A 15,440-nucleotide genomic window follows, 5' to 3' on the forward strand; every position below is an offset into this window, starting at 1 on the left:
ATGGAGGCTCAAATAAAAGCTTCAGCAACCAAGGTGCACATCACGAGACAAAAGGCCCGCCTACTTACGGAGATGGCTGAAGCAAAGATGGCCGCGGAAGCAAAGGCTTCTGAAGCAAAGATGGCTGCAGCAATGTCAGTCCTGGAAGCAGAGGAGCAACATGCGGCGCTCATTTTAGAAGCTGCATCAAGGACTTCGCAACGGACTCTCGAGGATAGAGTCAATGACTGGGTGGACCAGTCACATCACAGTTCATCATCAGAACTTGGAGATCACGATGAACAGCCTCTTCGAGTTCAAATGGAGCAGCAACAGGAACTGCTCCATGATGGGCGGTTATCACTACAACCGCCCACAAGAACTGCACAGCAACAGCCCTTGACAGGGCAGACTCTCCCGTCGCAAATGGAGCCTCGGGTAGAGCAGGCTCATCCGCTGCAATTGGAACAGCGGTTGGAGCAGCACAAGGGTGGGCGGTACACATTACTCCCACAAAAAGGATCCTCAGAGCAGCAGCCCTTGGCAGGGCAGACTCTCCCGTCGCAAATGGAGCCTCGGGTAGAGCAGGCTCATCCGCTGCAATTGGAACAGCGGTTGGAACAGCACAAGGGTGGGCGGTACGCGTTACTCCCACCAAAAGGATCCTCAGAGCAGCAGCCCTTGGCAGGGCAGACTCTCCCGTCGCAAATGGAACCTCGGGTAGAGCGGGCTCATCCGCTGCAATTGGAACAGCGGTTGGAGCAGCAGCAGCAGGGCGGGCGGTATGAGGTACTCCCACCCAGAGGAACATCACATCAGCAGCCCTTGGTAGGGCAATCTCTTCAGCTGCAGTTGACGCAGCATCAGCAGCCAAGCAGTAGCTGCTGGGAGCTGCCTACATCAGTGCAGCCATTCAACTTAGCAGAGCAACGCGACGGGCAACAGTGGCCAGAGTCGCAGGGCCGATTCCAGGGACCAACACCTGCTATAACTGAAGAACGTCTCGCGGAATCAATTGGTAAGGCAATATCTTTATATAATACCAGGCCCAAAGTTAATGATCTTCCCACATTTAACGGCAATCCAATTGAATGGATTGCGTTCAAATTAATATTCCATCATACCGCAGACTTCTTAAAAGTATCTGACAGCGAAAATTTATATAGATTACAAAAAACGTTAAAAGGAGAGACGCGTGACGCGGTTTCTTCCCTTCTTATAATTTTTGGCGCAAAATCATCACCTTGTTCGGCGCAATTCGTAATAAATAAAAACGCGGATCAATTTTTATCTCAGTATCCCCAGGCCGTCAAAGCGATAAAAACAAAACATTACATGGACGACTATTTAGATAGTGTAAATTCATTAGAAAGTGCGAAGAAATTAATACAAGATATTACATACATACATGCTCAAGGCGGGTTTAAGGGTGGAGGTGAATGCGAAATTACCTACTACAATCATTTAGTCATAAGATATACATTTTTTACGGAATTTCTAGTTTTAAGACATTACCTACTACACAATTTTTAGTCATAAGATTTACATTTTTTACGGAATTTCTAGTTTTAAGACATTACCTACTACACAATTTTTAGTCATAAGATTTACATTTTTTACGGAATTTCTAGTTTTAAGACATTACCTACTACACAATTTTTAGTCATAAGATTTACATATTCCACGGAATTTCTAGTTTTAAGAGTAGCATAAATATTTGTATTTCAGATATTTTAATAAATTTAACTGGTAATTTTCGTAGACAAGCAGTAGGTACCTAATGAAGATAACAGTCGCATTCTTTGCCTATTTTGTGAAGTACCTTCACGGGAGGAGGTATGTATCTTCCAGAATGCGACTATTACATATTGCTCAGTAAAATTTAACCTTCTGGCCAGTTCTCACAATTCGTATTTTTAAAGATAGTGTAGCTTCCCACATTTGCAGATTCGACCCTACAATAAAACAATTCATTGGCCTGGTATTTTTATAAACATATTGCCTTGTTTGTATCATTTATGATTTAAGAATTAGTGACATTTTACTGCAAGCAGCGGCAGCTTTCAAATAGGGCTGTTCGCTTTATATTTTATGATCACCCTAGTTAAACCATTATGCCTAAAAATATTTGCCAATACCTTTCCCACCCCTGTCCCATAGTAATAAAAACCCCAAATAAAGTTTCATGTCCCTTAAAATAATCCCTTTAAAATATTTGTATTGTTTAAGTCACGTTTGTATCATTAAGAATAGTTTAGTGCATTTTATTTTATGTTAAGAATGTTGTTTGCCAACGAGCGGGTGGAACATCTTTATTTTGGTAAAATGTCCTTCAGAATTTAGTTTAAATACAGATACCTCCCAGAAAAAGGACAGTATTAGAGTGTTGCTATAACTGGTAGGTACAGACGTACCTAGGCAGTCAGTCGTGAGATAATTACTAGGTTTATGTAAACCTAGGGAAAACTGAAGAATAGAGGAAACTAGACCTTTATTTCTTTCAGTGTAAGTTTTAGCAGAGGAAAATAAGATCCTCTGCAAATATATTGTGAATTAATAAATTTATATGTCAAAAAGAAGAAGTGTTTTCCTGCATTCCATCTGACGGCGTGTTCTCGTACCACGATAGCAGAAACAACGTATAATATAGTTTTTTCCATATATTGTGTTTTTTCTATATAATATAGTTTTTTAAGCGTGAAAATGTGGTTTTCATGATATGACATGAAATGAATTGTAGAAAATACCCGATTTAAATAATTATTTGTGGTAAATAAGTGAATGAAGGAAGTGATGAACAAAGAAATATGTTTAATGACAATGTATGACCTGGTAGCGAATGGAAGAAGCATCCAGTTGTCAGGTTTTCTACAATTGACAACCTCAAAACTTTACCCCAAATAATTTATATTTAAGTTAAAAAATTATTTAAGTCCTCGGGCAACGCCGGGTAAATGTCAGCTTGTTATATAAAAATAGGTTGCACTGCATTGTTGTGAATGCGACTTATTTATTTATTAAAATTTATACTGTAAGATAAGGAAGGTATATTAATTGATAACAACTTTGTAATTTTATTTTTTTTTTATTGGCAATTTTTTGATATACCTATACATATATAATTATACGAAATATAAGACAATAACAACAAAAAAAATCCCACAAAGGCGAAGCCTGTGTGTGGGCATTATAAGGTAAGTATTCAAAACAGTGGTGGTTACATTATCTATGGTTTAAATGAAAAAAGAAATATGAATAAAGAAAAAATATATACAAGGTAAATATTTTTTTATAATATAAAATATTTTGCAGGATATAAAAAAGATACATATAAAACAATAGAAATTAAAGTAGCCTTTCCTCACCATAAAGAGACAATGCTCTTGTGTTTGGTGAGGGAATTCTAGTTCTATTATGTACATGTTAGTATTAAGGTAAATAAATTATTAAGAAACAACACAAGATTTAAACAATATTACTTCTAGATGTAAGTAGTGAACGTATTTTGGACTTACAATAGTTTAAGGTAACTTTTTAATTTAAGGTGAAATTCCTGAATATTTTCGATATTTTTTAAATTTAATGGAAGGTTATTAAAATAAATTATGCCTAGATAAAGATAGGTATTTTGAATAAGCTTAGTGTTAAATTTTGGGATTTTAATAGTTTTCTGGTATCTTGCTGATGTATTGAATTGTTAATATAGTTAGCTTAGTATGATTTTACTGGAGTTTTTGCGTATTTAATAAAAAAAACAGTTTAAAAGAATTTAACTTTTTTTTAATGTAGATGGTAATATATAGGTATCATATATAGGTATCATATTCGTAGTATAAATTATAGAAAAAAATTCTCTCACTTCCAGATACTGTTTTACCCAGCTTTTGACATTTATTTTATACGAGTTTTGGCACATCTCGATGGAACTCGGTAAGGAATTAAACAATTTTGGGCCAAAATAGTTAATAATAATAATAATTGGACTACTTGTATAGCGCTGTTTTTGTGCAAAATCACCTCAAGGGCGCTGTACAAACTTATAATACATTTCTACAGTGATCTATGTTATAACTTAACTATTTATGGAGATAATATACAGTACAATACTTACCTGGTAGGTCAAACCAATTGTTAACCAATTGTTTATTAGCGAAATTTAGAGACATAATTGGAAAATTGAATATAACTGGACTTTCTCTTAGGAATGGTATATTTAATTTAAGGGTACGACAGCTTAAAAAGGTAAGTTTTTAGTTTAGACCTGAATTCTGTTGGATTTATTATGGATCTTAGTTCCGGAGGGAGTTTAGGCTTGCGCTTAGGTTCCATCAGTCTGCCTACAGCTGATTATGTAGCTGATCTAAGAGTTGACTGCCTCAGACCAGTGTTTTCCGGGACGCATAGTTCAGAGATGTAGGGTGGGGCCATTTCATTGATGGATTTGAACACCATCCAGCACAATTTGTACTGGATTCTTTCAGGGCACTTGAGCCAGTGAAGGTTACAAAGGTGTTTTGAAATGTGCGAATATTTTGAAACCCCGGTTATGAGCCGTGCTGCTGCATTAAACACTGATTGAAGTTTGTCAATTTGATATTTTGGAAGGCTGGCATAAATGCCGTTGCAGTAATCGAGACGTGAGACTACGTAAGAGTTTCTTCGGACAGACTTGAGTTGTCTTAGGTGAAAAAAACCGGTGCTTACAGTCCTATTGATTTGAATTTTAAACGAAAAGTCTGAATCTAAATTGACACCGAGAAGTTTGACTGTTGTTTTTGGGATGATATCGCTGCCGGAAATAGTAATAGGTGAATCGTCTATGAAATGTGACGTGACTTAATGTGTCTTTGGGCTAGCCTAGTTTTGCAGTGAGGCACTGTGTACACGCATACGTTGTGTCTCTGGCTAGAACGATTTGAATTTTTACAGAACTTATAAGGACGAGTGTATATAAATTTAAGACATTGGACACAGTAGATCTGCCTTAGTTCCATAATGTCAGTTTCCTTAAACAATTGATCGGTGGGATATGTCTTGGTCTTCTGGTGCATTATCTTAATGATAGACTTGGTAGATTACATTGAAATAAATTTGGTGATTTCATTATAATGAGATAGTACGGGTGATTAAAAAACTGACAGTATAAATTATGGCAGTAATTAATTGAGTAATTATAAATATTGGCGATAAAAACAGAACAAATAATAACATTGCTATTAAATAATAGAGATAAGAGATAATGCGGTAAGTAGGTACGTAAAGTATAATAATAATAATTGGATTATTTATGTTTTCGAGAGAAAATTACCTCAATGGCACTTAAGGCGAAGCTTAATGCTAAATCACTATTTTGATTAATCTTTATAACGAATTGGTTTACATTGTGAATACCAAAAAATATGCTTTAGATAAATTGAAGGTGTTTCTATCGTTTCGCGTAGAATACAAATAAAAATAAATAAATTACTAAATAAAAATATGAATGTAAACTACTAAATAATATATTATTGCAATAGAAATGTATGAACGCGTAAAAGAAATAACTTTTAAAAAATACAGTATTTTAGCTAAGATTATTTGTGACAGTTTCACTTGATTAACTCTTTTGCTTTCTTATAAAATTATTTACAAAATAAATATAAAACCAGTTTTGTGCTTGAAATCGAGCGTTTCTAGACTCCGTTTGTCAAGCGATTTTAATGCCTATTACCTACAATATAAGGTATACCAAGAACGTACACATTTTTGGCTTGTAGCTTCCTCTTAACAACAACGCAGAAAAAAACTTATTACGGTTCCACCTAAAACAAAAACTATGTTAACTAGTTACATATGTAAGGTATTTTACCTAAATTTTGTTTCATCACTTTTCATAACTTTATAGCACTTTTTATAGGTGTGTTGAATTGTCATTTCAAGGGGTTGGTGACCGGGGTATCTCATCAAAATGACAATTCAACACACCTACAAAAAGTGACATAAAGTCATGAAAAGTGATGAAACAAAAACAAGGTTAAATAGGTTACATGGGTAACTATGTAAGCTATTTAACCTAGTTTTTTTTCATCACTTTGAATGACTCTGTATCACTTTTTAAAGGTGTCTTGACTTTGCATTTTGATGAAATATCATGGAATTAAATGGGGGATAGCACTATGGGCCATGGACTAAGTGCTCACGGGAACCTAACGTCAACCGTCGCATAAAAATATTTTTAATAAAATAATAAAATTAACGCCATCTATGAACACGTAGACATAGAAAAAACTAAATCCTTCGACATACTTTTCCACAAATGATCATCTAGTCAATCAACATTATGCAAGTGCATTATTTAAGCATAGTAAAGACAAAACAATTCAAGAACAACACGTCAACTCACCAGAGATCAAATGGGAAAATAATTCACCGACTCCAGATATTTTCATATCAGAGGGTTCGGCTCGGTAGAACTTCTAACAGGGCCTATAAATCCTACTGATCCCTCAACATAAATATTTAAAAAATCTTTCGTTATCCTACGTGTATTCAAATGACTGATTTTTGCATTTTTATTTATAAATTCTTTGACAGATCTATTAAGCCTAAATTTTGAATGAGAGAGCTAGGTATAATGCCAGTAGCCGAAATAACAAATGGTAATATTTCTATAGTCTGAGAATGCCAAATTCTCTTTAATCTCATTTCCTAAATCTGTGTATTTTCTTATTTTTTCATTAACAGATTTTAGAATATTACAGGAATTTGGAATAATGACATAAGTTATTTTTTTTTAAATTTTGTCATGTAAAACTATATCGGGTCTATTATAACTAGTCGTTCAGTCTGTTAGTATAGATTTATCATAATATATTTTTAAAAGATCATTATCTAAAAATGAATTTGGTTCGTATTCATAATATGGTACTATATTACGGCAGTCAATCAAGTTATGTTTAAATTACCAAACTTTGGTGAATTATTTTTAAAAGTTTATTGTGCCTAAATGTATACTCGGACGGCGCTAATACAGAACATCCCGATATAATATGTTCTATAGTTTCCGGAAAAGCCAAACATTTTCTACATAAATCATCGATTTGATTTGTTTCTTTGATTATATGCTTCCTATATTTTTTAGCATTAATGACTCTATCCTGAATGGCAAGCATAAATCCTTCTATTTCTGCGTTCAACTCTCCAATACTCAACCATTTGTTTGAAAATTGGTCAACATACGTTTGGTTGAGATAATTGAAGTGTTTTGGGAGTAAAATTTTATTTGACCAGGAATCTAATAATTCCTGGTTGGGATTTATAAAAATGTTGGCATTCTCATCGTATAAATTTAAAGGTGTAATATTTCTATCTGCCTTGCAAATTATTTTGTGCATTTCCGAGCTATGAGCTTTCCTATAGAAAAAAGTTCTTAGTATTTCTACCTGATTATGTTTCAAAGAAGTTATTTTGACTATACCTCTACCTCCTAAATTTCTAGGTAAATCAATTCGTTCTATAGCTGAATTTGGATGATGGTAATTAAACTTTGTTAGAGTAGTTCTAATTAATCTTTCTAAGTTATCTAAATCTGTATTAGACCTTTTGATTATGCCAAATGAGTACGTTAATATAGGTATAATTATAATTAAATATATATTTTTAGTATTAGTGACTCTTTTATAAATACTGTATTATACTTTTAATAAGTATGTTTTTCTATGGTAGGATATATAATATTGTCCCGGTTAGCCAGAGATCCTTGTATTTTTCTGTGTCTTGTTCTGTTTTGTTTATATTTAATAGTAGTATCTTCTTCTTCAATGATTATTATTCTTGATCGATAATAAAGTACTAACCTTTGAGAGTGTTTGTTAATTCAGGTGAAGGATTTCGTTGACTTTGTGGAACGTCAACAATTGGCCTACGGGACTAACAATGTTATCGTTACGATGGGGGATGACTTTCATTACCAAGATGCCCACGTTTGGTTCAAAAACCTCGACAAACTGATCAAGTGAGTTGGATACATTGAGTTATACTAATAGTTTACATTCCTGGCAAAATAAGTGTAAAATATTGTTCCTGTGAGGATTGTAGGAGTGCGATGTGGCGGTTGTCGATGTCGCCCGAATATTTCCGACCACGAACGGTGGCGCCTCTAAACACTCTTTATCAATGAAAAGTTATACCATTGCTTTCCCTATTTTTTCCAATAATATTTGTAAAATATCTAATAGCATGTATGAAGGCATTTTGAAGTAATCGATGAGCGCTGGTATCCGATAATTGACGGATACACCAAAGCTTAACCCAGATAACCATATTAAATTTTACTGTAAAACCAGCTCGTAGAGTAGTGGAGCTGGCAACACGGTATCGCACAGACGTACTTAAGCTCACATTTCACCATTTTCAATTACACATCTTCCTTGATGACGGACACTGTAACCTTGTCCGAAACGTTGACTAAATAAGGAGTTGACTAAATAACAAGAAAGATTGTAAAGGTCTTTCGCATCGACCGACGCCGTGCATGGCGTACAGTAAGTAACGTGGCAGACAAAATTAATTGTCGATTTATCTATGAACTTATAAGAATATATAAGAACCCTGTAAAAACTGACACCAACGAAATCTTCAAGAATCTCAACATCATGTCACCTATAAAACTCTATTCTACAACCTTACTCCTTTAAATTCATAAATACGAAACACAAGAAATGCCACATATATTAAAAACACTAGATGTCAGGGTTAAAACATGCAATTATTAAAAGACTATGCAATTGTTACAATAGCGTATTATCCAAGGTTGATATTTTCAGTTGCGAACTTACCAAATACGAGAGGTCCATAGAAGAATATTTCTCTGATGGTTTGTGAAAAATGTTTATGTCTCTATTGTTTATATCTCTATTATGATTTGTTTTTTTTTTTTTTTTTTTTTTTTTTTTTTTTTTTTTTTTTTTTTTAGGAGAAAAAACAGATACAGATATCAATTGACAAGAATATACAAAACATCAACTAGAGAATTTACCTGCATCCAAACTATTTCTCACGAATTAACTTAAACAGCAGTTAAAAACATTTACAAATATTTTAACTTATAAATAGGGGAATATATACATAAGAATATTATTTTACAAATAGAGATATGAAAGAAATGCGCAATATCCTTATAAGAATTTACAAATTATTTTGAAAAAATTTAGAGAGTAAAACAAAAAAAAAAAAATATATATATATATATATAAATAGATAAACAATGTTAAACAGAAATTAAAAAATATATACATATTTAAACAAGTATGTATGTCTAAGTTTTTTACTATGAACTTTGTAGGAAAACAGTCTTCATTTTTCTACTAAAAGTAGTGCGTGTATCAAAGAATAAGTCAGAGTCCTCGAGGTTTTGGTTCTGATTAAGTGATTCGCACATTCTTCTGATTGGATCCCTGACACCAGCATTTGTACGCGTCCTGCTAATGTGGAATAAGTCGTTAAGCCTTGTTACTCTGGGTGGTACTTTGAAGTTTATTAATTTCAGTAAGTCGGGACAGTCAATAACGTTGTTACAGATTTTATACAGAGTCATGAGATCAAGGTATGTTCGCCGGTTAGATAGAGTGGAGACTTTATAACTCGAGAGCATATTTATGTACCCGCGTTTGGGTGCGCTCATTCTGTAATTGAGGCAACGCAGAAATTTCTTTTGAATACTTTCAATATTTTCTTTATAGATATCGTAAAGTGGATTCCATATGGAGGTGCAGTATTCAAGTTGAGAACGGACCAGAGTGTGGTAAAGAAGAAGATATGTTTCAGGTTTTCGAAATTCACGGCTGTTTCTGATGACAAATCCTAGCATGCTGTAAGCTTTATTCACAATATTATCAATGTGCGCATTGTATCTGTATTGTATATGTATTTTATATCTACAACCTCTCTCCATGGCTATAAATGTATTGTTTTGTAAATTTTTTATAAATATTATTCCTTTCTTAAAAATTTAAATAACTTATTTCATATAATGCTGTCTCAGTAGAGGTAAAGTCACAAGGAGGAAATCCATATTTGGTTTTATTTTATTATATAATACTTATGTACAAACTGATTAAATGTAAACTGTCGATTTCCCGAAAATGAATAAAAAAATAAATAAACATTTAAATCTCAATATTATTCCGACTCTTGACATAGCCCGACTCATGGTTGTGAGCAGTTGGCACTCTTGTACGGTTTCAAAAAAAAAAAAACAGTGTGTGGCAAGCCTACGCACGACGGAAGTGAAACTTTTAGTATTCTTCTCTCTCTTTTTTAATTTCATTCTCTCTTTTTTTTGTATATTGACATATTTATAAGTAGCATGTGATAAAAAAAAATTAAAAGTTATAAAAATATGGGATTGGAACCCGGGTCTTGCATAACGAGTGTCGAACGCTCTGCCTCTAGACCGCGGTTATTACGTATTCGATTAAAATATTATATATTCAAAATATCTAAAAGTCTTTTATCACTTTTAAAAAAAGCATTTTATTACTTTAAAAAAAATTATTATTAAAAAAATTATAAAAGAAAAAAAATATATTTTAAGCGGGGATCGAACCTCGGTTCTTCATGATGAGATTATATACCTTTTTTAGGTCACTCTCCTAACTTAGCTTCGCGGTCTAGAGGCAGAGCGCGCGACTCTCATCATGAAGAACCGAGGTTCGATCCCCGCTTAAAATATATTTTTTAAATATATTGGCAGAAATGATCACGGTTTTTCATGACGGTCATGAGTTGGTTTTACTCCTGTCCTCGAAATTGCATAACGCGCGTAAAGAAGTTAAATTCAAAAAAATTAAATGCCAGTCGAAAAAGGACGATTTTTTTTTATACAGGACCTCGTACTTAAGTTATGAAATGATAAAAACGTGACTTCATGTATCCTTTGTTTGTTCACCGATGATATATTTTCTGACACTCTTTTCTCAATCCATTAGTTCTATCTTATGTGATCTTTCTTTCTAGATACGTAAACGCTAATGAGCCCAAAGTGAACCTATTCTACTCGACCCCATCTTGTTACATCAAGGCTGTCAATGACGCTGGTATCAGTCTACCTACCAAAGAAGACGACTTCTTTCCTTACGGGTCCGATGACCATTCCTACTGGACTGGGTACTACTCTTCGCGTCCCACTCTTAAATACTTTGAACGAAAGGCAAACAACATCCTACAGGTAAAAATATAAATTTAATATTTTGCAGTGGAATAACCAAACACAAGAATCACACGAGGACTATACAGAATACAATACAACAAAAACAAACGTTAAATTAACATTTCAAGACGTATCCAAAAACTAAAAACTGTTTTTGAAAGGTGACGCTATACAAATAAAATCAAATCATTAAAATACGCTTTCATAAACAGATAATTTATGATTTTTTTATGCAAACATAAAAAAGTGCACGTTTTATCAGACAAATAAATGTTTTCTGTTTTCATTTAATTTTTTTTTCTCAAATTGCTTTCGGAAGCTTTGATTAATATATACAAATAGGTGTTTTAAATTTAGTCGCAGCATTGAAAATAAGCGTCGTTACACCAGGCGTAAAGATTCGTTTAAAAAACGAACATTATAACGAATATTGACGAAATAAAATACTTAGTTTTCTCCATACTCAAAGTCACTACTCCTCAAAACTGTCCTATTCTTATCATTCACTCATGCCCACAAAACCATATTACCCCTACGCCTCCCCTCAATAATTGCTATTGCACCAACCTAAAAAAATCCGACCAAATTAAATATCTAGGGGTTGTTACAGAAGATCAACTGCGTTGGGAGGATCATGTCAATTTCACAACAAAAAGACTTCGCGAATTGTGCTATACATTTCTCTCTCTCAGATCAATCCTGAACCTTCAAACAATGAGATGCATATATTTTGCACTTTACCCTGGTTTTATTTTGCACTTTGCACTTTACCACTGAGCTAATTCGATTCAGTCGCATCTGGGGATTAAACACAAACCTCTCAATTACCACTGAGCTAATTCGATTCTGTCGCATCTGGCGATTGAACACAAACCTCTCAATTACCACTGAGCTAATTCGATTCTGTAGCATCTGGGGATTGAACACAAACCTCTCAATTACCACTGAGCTAATTCGATTCTGTAGCATCTGGGGATTGAACACAAACCTCTCAATTACCACTGAGCTAATTCGATTCGGTAGCATCTGGGGATTGAACACAAACCTCTCAATTACCACTGAGCTAATTCGATTCTGTCGCATCTGGCGATTGAACACAAACCTCTCAATTACCACTGAGCTAATTCGATTCTGTCGCATCTGGGTATTGAACACAAACTTCTCAATTACCACTGAGCTAATTCGATTCTGTAGCATCTGGGGATTGAACACAAACCTCTCAATTACCACTGAGCTAATTCGATTCTGTCGCATCTGGCGATTGAACACAAACCTCTCAATTACCACTGAGCTAATTCGATTCTGTCGCATCTGGGGATTGAACACAAACCTCTTCCTTACCACTGAGCTAATTTGATTCTGTAGCATCTGGGGATTGAACACAAACCTCTCAATTACCACTGAACTGAGAAAAATGACTTGTTTACTGATTTATTAAAATCCGGTTAAAAACGTGACTGCAGGCAGTTTCCGATTAAACTTCTAATATTTTCGTAATAAATAAGGACACGTCCATTTTTCCTGATAATACATATATGTCTCACTTCGTTCTTTACCCATGCTGAGTTTTAACCGGATTTCAAATGATTTGAAGAGATTTTTATAAAATTAACAATATTTTATATCAGTAAGTTTTCTTCGTGTATAAATGTGTCTTGGATAAATATTTGTATTTTTATTTTAATGTGCGACATCTATTGACTTTTTTTCAACACCTTACCAAATAGATAATTTATAAAGTGCATGGCGTTTGATTGATTGATATATTTGATATGTTGTGTTCCAGGTGTGCAAGCAATTGAATGCCATTACAACTTCTGGAAAAGGTGATATCGTCGAATTGGACTTGTTGAGGTCTGCCTTGGGTAAGAATCTCTTCACTTATTAACGACCATTAGATAATACACTATCCAAAGTAAATACAAATGAACCAGGCCCTCCACAAACAAACAAACAAACATATTTAATTTAAGAGTAAGACAGCTTAACAAGGTAAGTTTTTAGTTTAGACCTGAATTCTGTTGGACTTGTTATGGATCTTAGTTCCGGAGGGAGTTTATTCCAAGCCTTCACCAAACTTAGTATTTGTCTTGCACTTAGGTTCCATCAGTCTGCCTACAGCTGCTGATGTTGCTGATCTAAGAGTTGACTGCCTCAAACCAGTGTTTTCCGGGACGCATAGTTCAGAGATGTAGGGTGGGGCCATTTCATTGATGGATTTAAACACCATCCATCACAATTTATAATGGATTCTTTCAGGGCACTTGAGCCAGTGAAGGTTACGAAGGTGTTCTGAAATGTGCGAATATGCATTAAACACTGATTGAAGTTTGTTAATTTGATATTTTGGAAGGCTGGCATAAATGCCGTTGCAGTAATCGAGATGTGAGACTACGCAAGAGTTGATAAGTAGTTTTGTTTCTTCTGTAGGAAGGTTTCTTCGGAGAGACTTGAGTTGTCGTAGGTGAAAAAAACAGTCCTATTTATTTGACTTTTAAACGAAAAGTCTGAATCTAAATTGACCTCGATAACACTGATTGAAGTTTGTAATTGTTACACTTGTATATATTTCTTTTAAATTATGCATTGTCTTTCTGCACTTATATTAATAACTGCATCACTTGCGATAGTATTTTTGTGTACACATTAATTGGTCTTTAATTTATTGCTATTATTATCCTGTTTACCACTGTACGCTTCTAACTCGATTATCACTGTATTGTAAAAGCTATTTTATGGCGTTTGAATAAATAAATAAATTTGTGCGCGACCCGCTACTGTGGAATAAGTCACTAAACCTAGTTTTTCTGGGTAGAATTTCATATGTTATTAGTTTGGGTAAGTCAGGACAGTCGATAACGTTATTGCAGACTTTATACAGGATCAGAGATCAAGGTATGTTCGCCGGTTAGAGAGAGTTGGGACATTATATTTTAATAGCATATTTATGTGTCCCCGGTTAGGTGCGCTTATTCTGATATTAAGAGGAAGCTACAAGCCAAAAATGTATATATTCTTGGTATACCTTATATTGTAGGTAATATGCATTAAAATCGCTTGACAAACGGAGTCTAGAAACGTTCGATTTCAAGCACAAAACTGGTTTTTATTTTGTAAATAATTTTATAAGAAAACAAAAAAGTTAATCAAGTGAAACTATCACAAATAATCTTAGCTATAATAATGTATTTTTTTAAAGTTGTTTCCTTTACGCTTTCATACATTTCTATTGAAAAAAAAAAATTTTTAGAAGTTTTCATTTATATTTTTATTGAGTAATTAATTATTTAATTTGTATTCTACTCAAGCGAAACGATAGGAAAACCTTCAATTTATCTAAAGCATATTTTTTGGTTTTCATTCGTTATAAAGATTGATCAAAATAGTCATTTAGCATTAAGCTTTGCCTTAAGGCACTGCAGAAACTTTGTACTACCGTTTATTCGTTTTTCTTAATAACTTATATAATCTTATCTTTCCTTTCTTTCAATATTGAAGTATGACTGTCAACCAGAGATGTGCTTTATTTCAAATAAATCCATTTCAAATGGAAATGCAAAATGGGTATTTTCCATTTTGCATTTTAAATGCTTTTCTAAATGCATTTTCCATTTTATATGCTTATTTGCAACTTTCTTCCTACTATCTCCAATCATCTTTTTTTCATAAGCCCCAAATATCAGTCGGTCCTCAACCTCGCTATGAGAGATAATTTACATTTGTCAAGTTGCTCCCTGGTAGGAGCCCTGGCAATTGAGTGATACCATTACAACAAATACTGAACATTGGGCCATGACGCTGTAATATTAAATGTTAGATAGCAGTTTCTATGTTTTTACGTTGGCAACATTAGTCCCGCGCTAATTTTTTGTGGTTTCATAATCTGTAGTCGTGGTGTTTTTGGATTTACCATCATGTAATATGTTTGTTCTACATTGATATCCATTATTAAATGACAAAATTGTTTAAAAATTCTATAATTATTTTAATTGTTTGACCTGAGAAACCATTTTGCATTTTCAATGCATTTTGAAAATAGGTATTTTGCATTTTGCATTTGAAATGCTTTTCTAAAAACCATTTTGCATTTTCAAATGAAAAATTTTGACCCATTTCCATTTTGCATTTCAAATGGTTTTGAAACTCTACCCTCTAAACTTTTGTACCCATTTTGCACATCTCTGCTGTCAACACATTGTATTTATGTAAATGATTCTTATATATTCTAATTATAATATTTGGATGATTTTTATAGCGCCGTTTTTGTGCAAAA

At 33.7% G+C, this 15,440-nt stretch overlaps 1 protein-coding gene across 1 annotated transcript in view; it reads left to right on the top strand.

Annotated features, from left to right (window-relative positions):
• LOC149415714 (lysosomal alpha-mannosidase-like) overlaps window positions 1-15,440 on the top strand; it is an 80,954-nt gene that overhangs the window by 26,460 nt on the left and 39,054 nt on the right. The window contains exons 7-9 of the mRNA XM_089641650.1: window positions 7,839-7,972; window positions 10,975-11,185; window positions 12,954-13,032. Of these exons, the coding sequence (XP_089497776.1) occupies window positions 7,839-7,972; window positions 10,975-11,185; window positions 12,954-13,032 (424 nt within the window). The remainder of the gene's footprint in view (window positions 1-7,838; window positions 7,973-10,974; window positions 11,186-12,953; window positions 13,033-15,440) is intronic.

Source organism: Hesperophylax consimilis, chromosome 17 (genome assembly GCF_061612785.1).
Source record: "Hesperophylax consimilis isolate HC1 chromosome 17, BYU_Hcon_1.0, whole genome shotgun sequence".
In the NCBI taxonomy this organism is placed as follows: domain Eukaryota; kingdom Metazoa; phylum Arthropoda; class Insecta; order Trichoptera; family Limnephilidae; genus Hesperophylax; species Hesperophylax consimilis.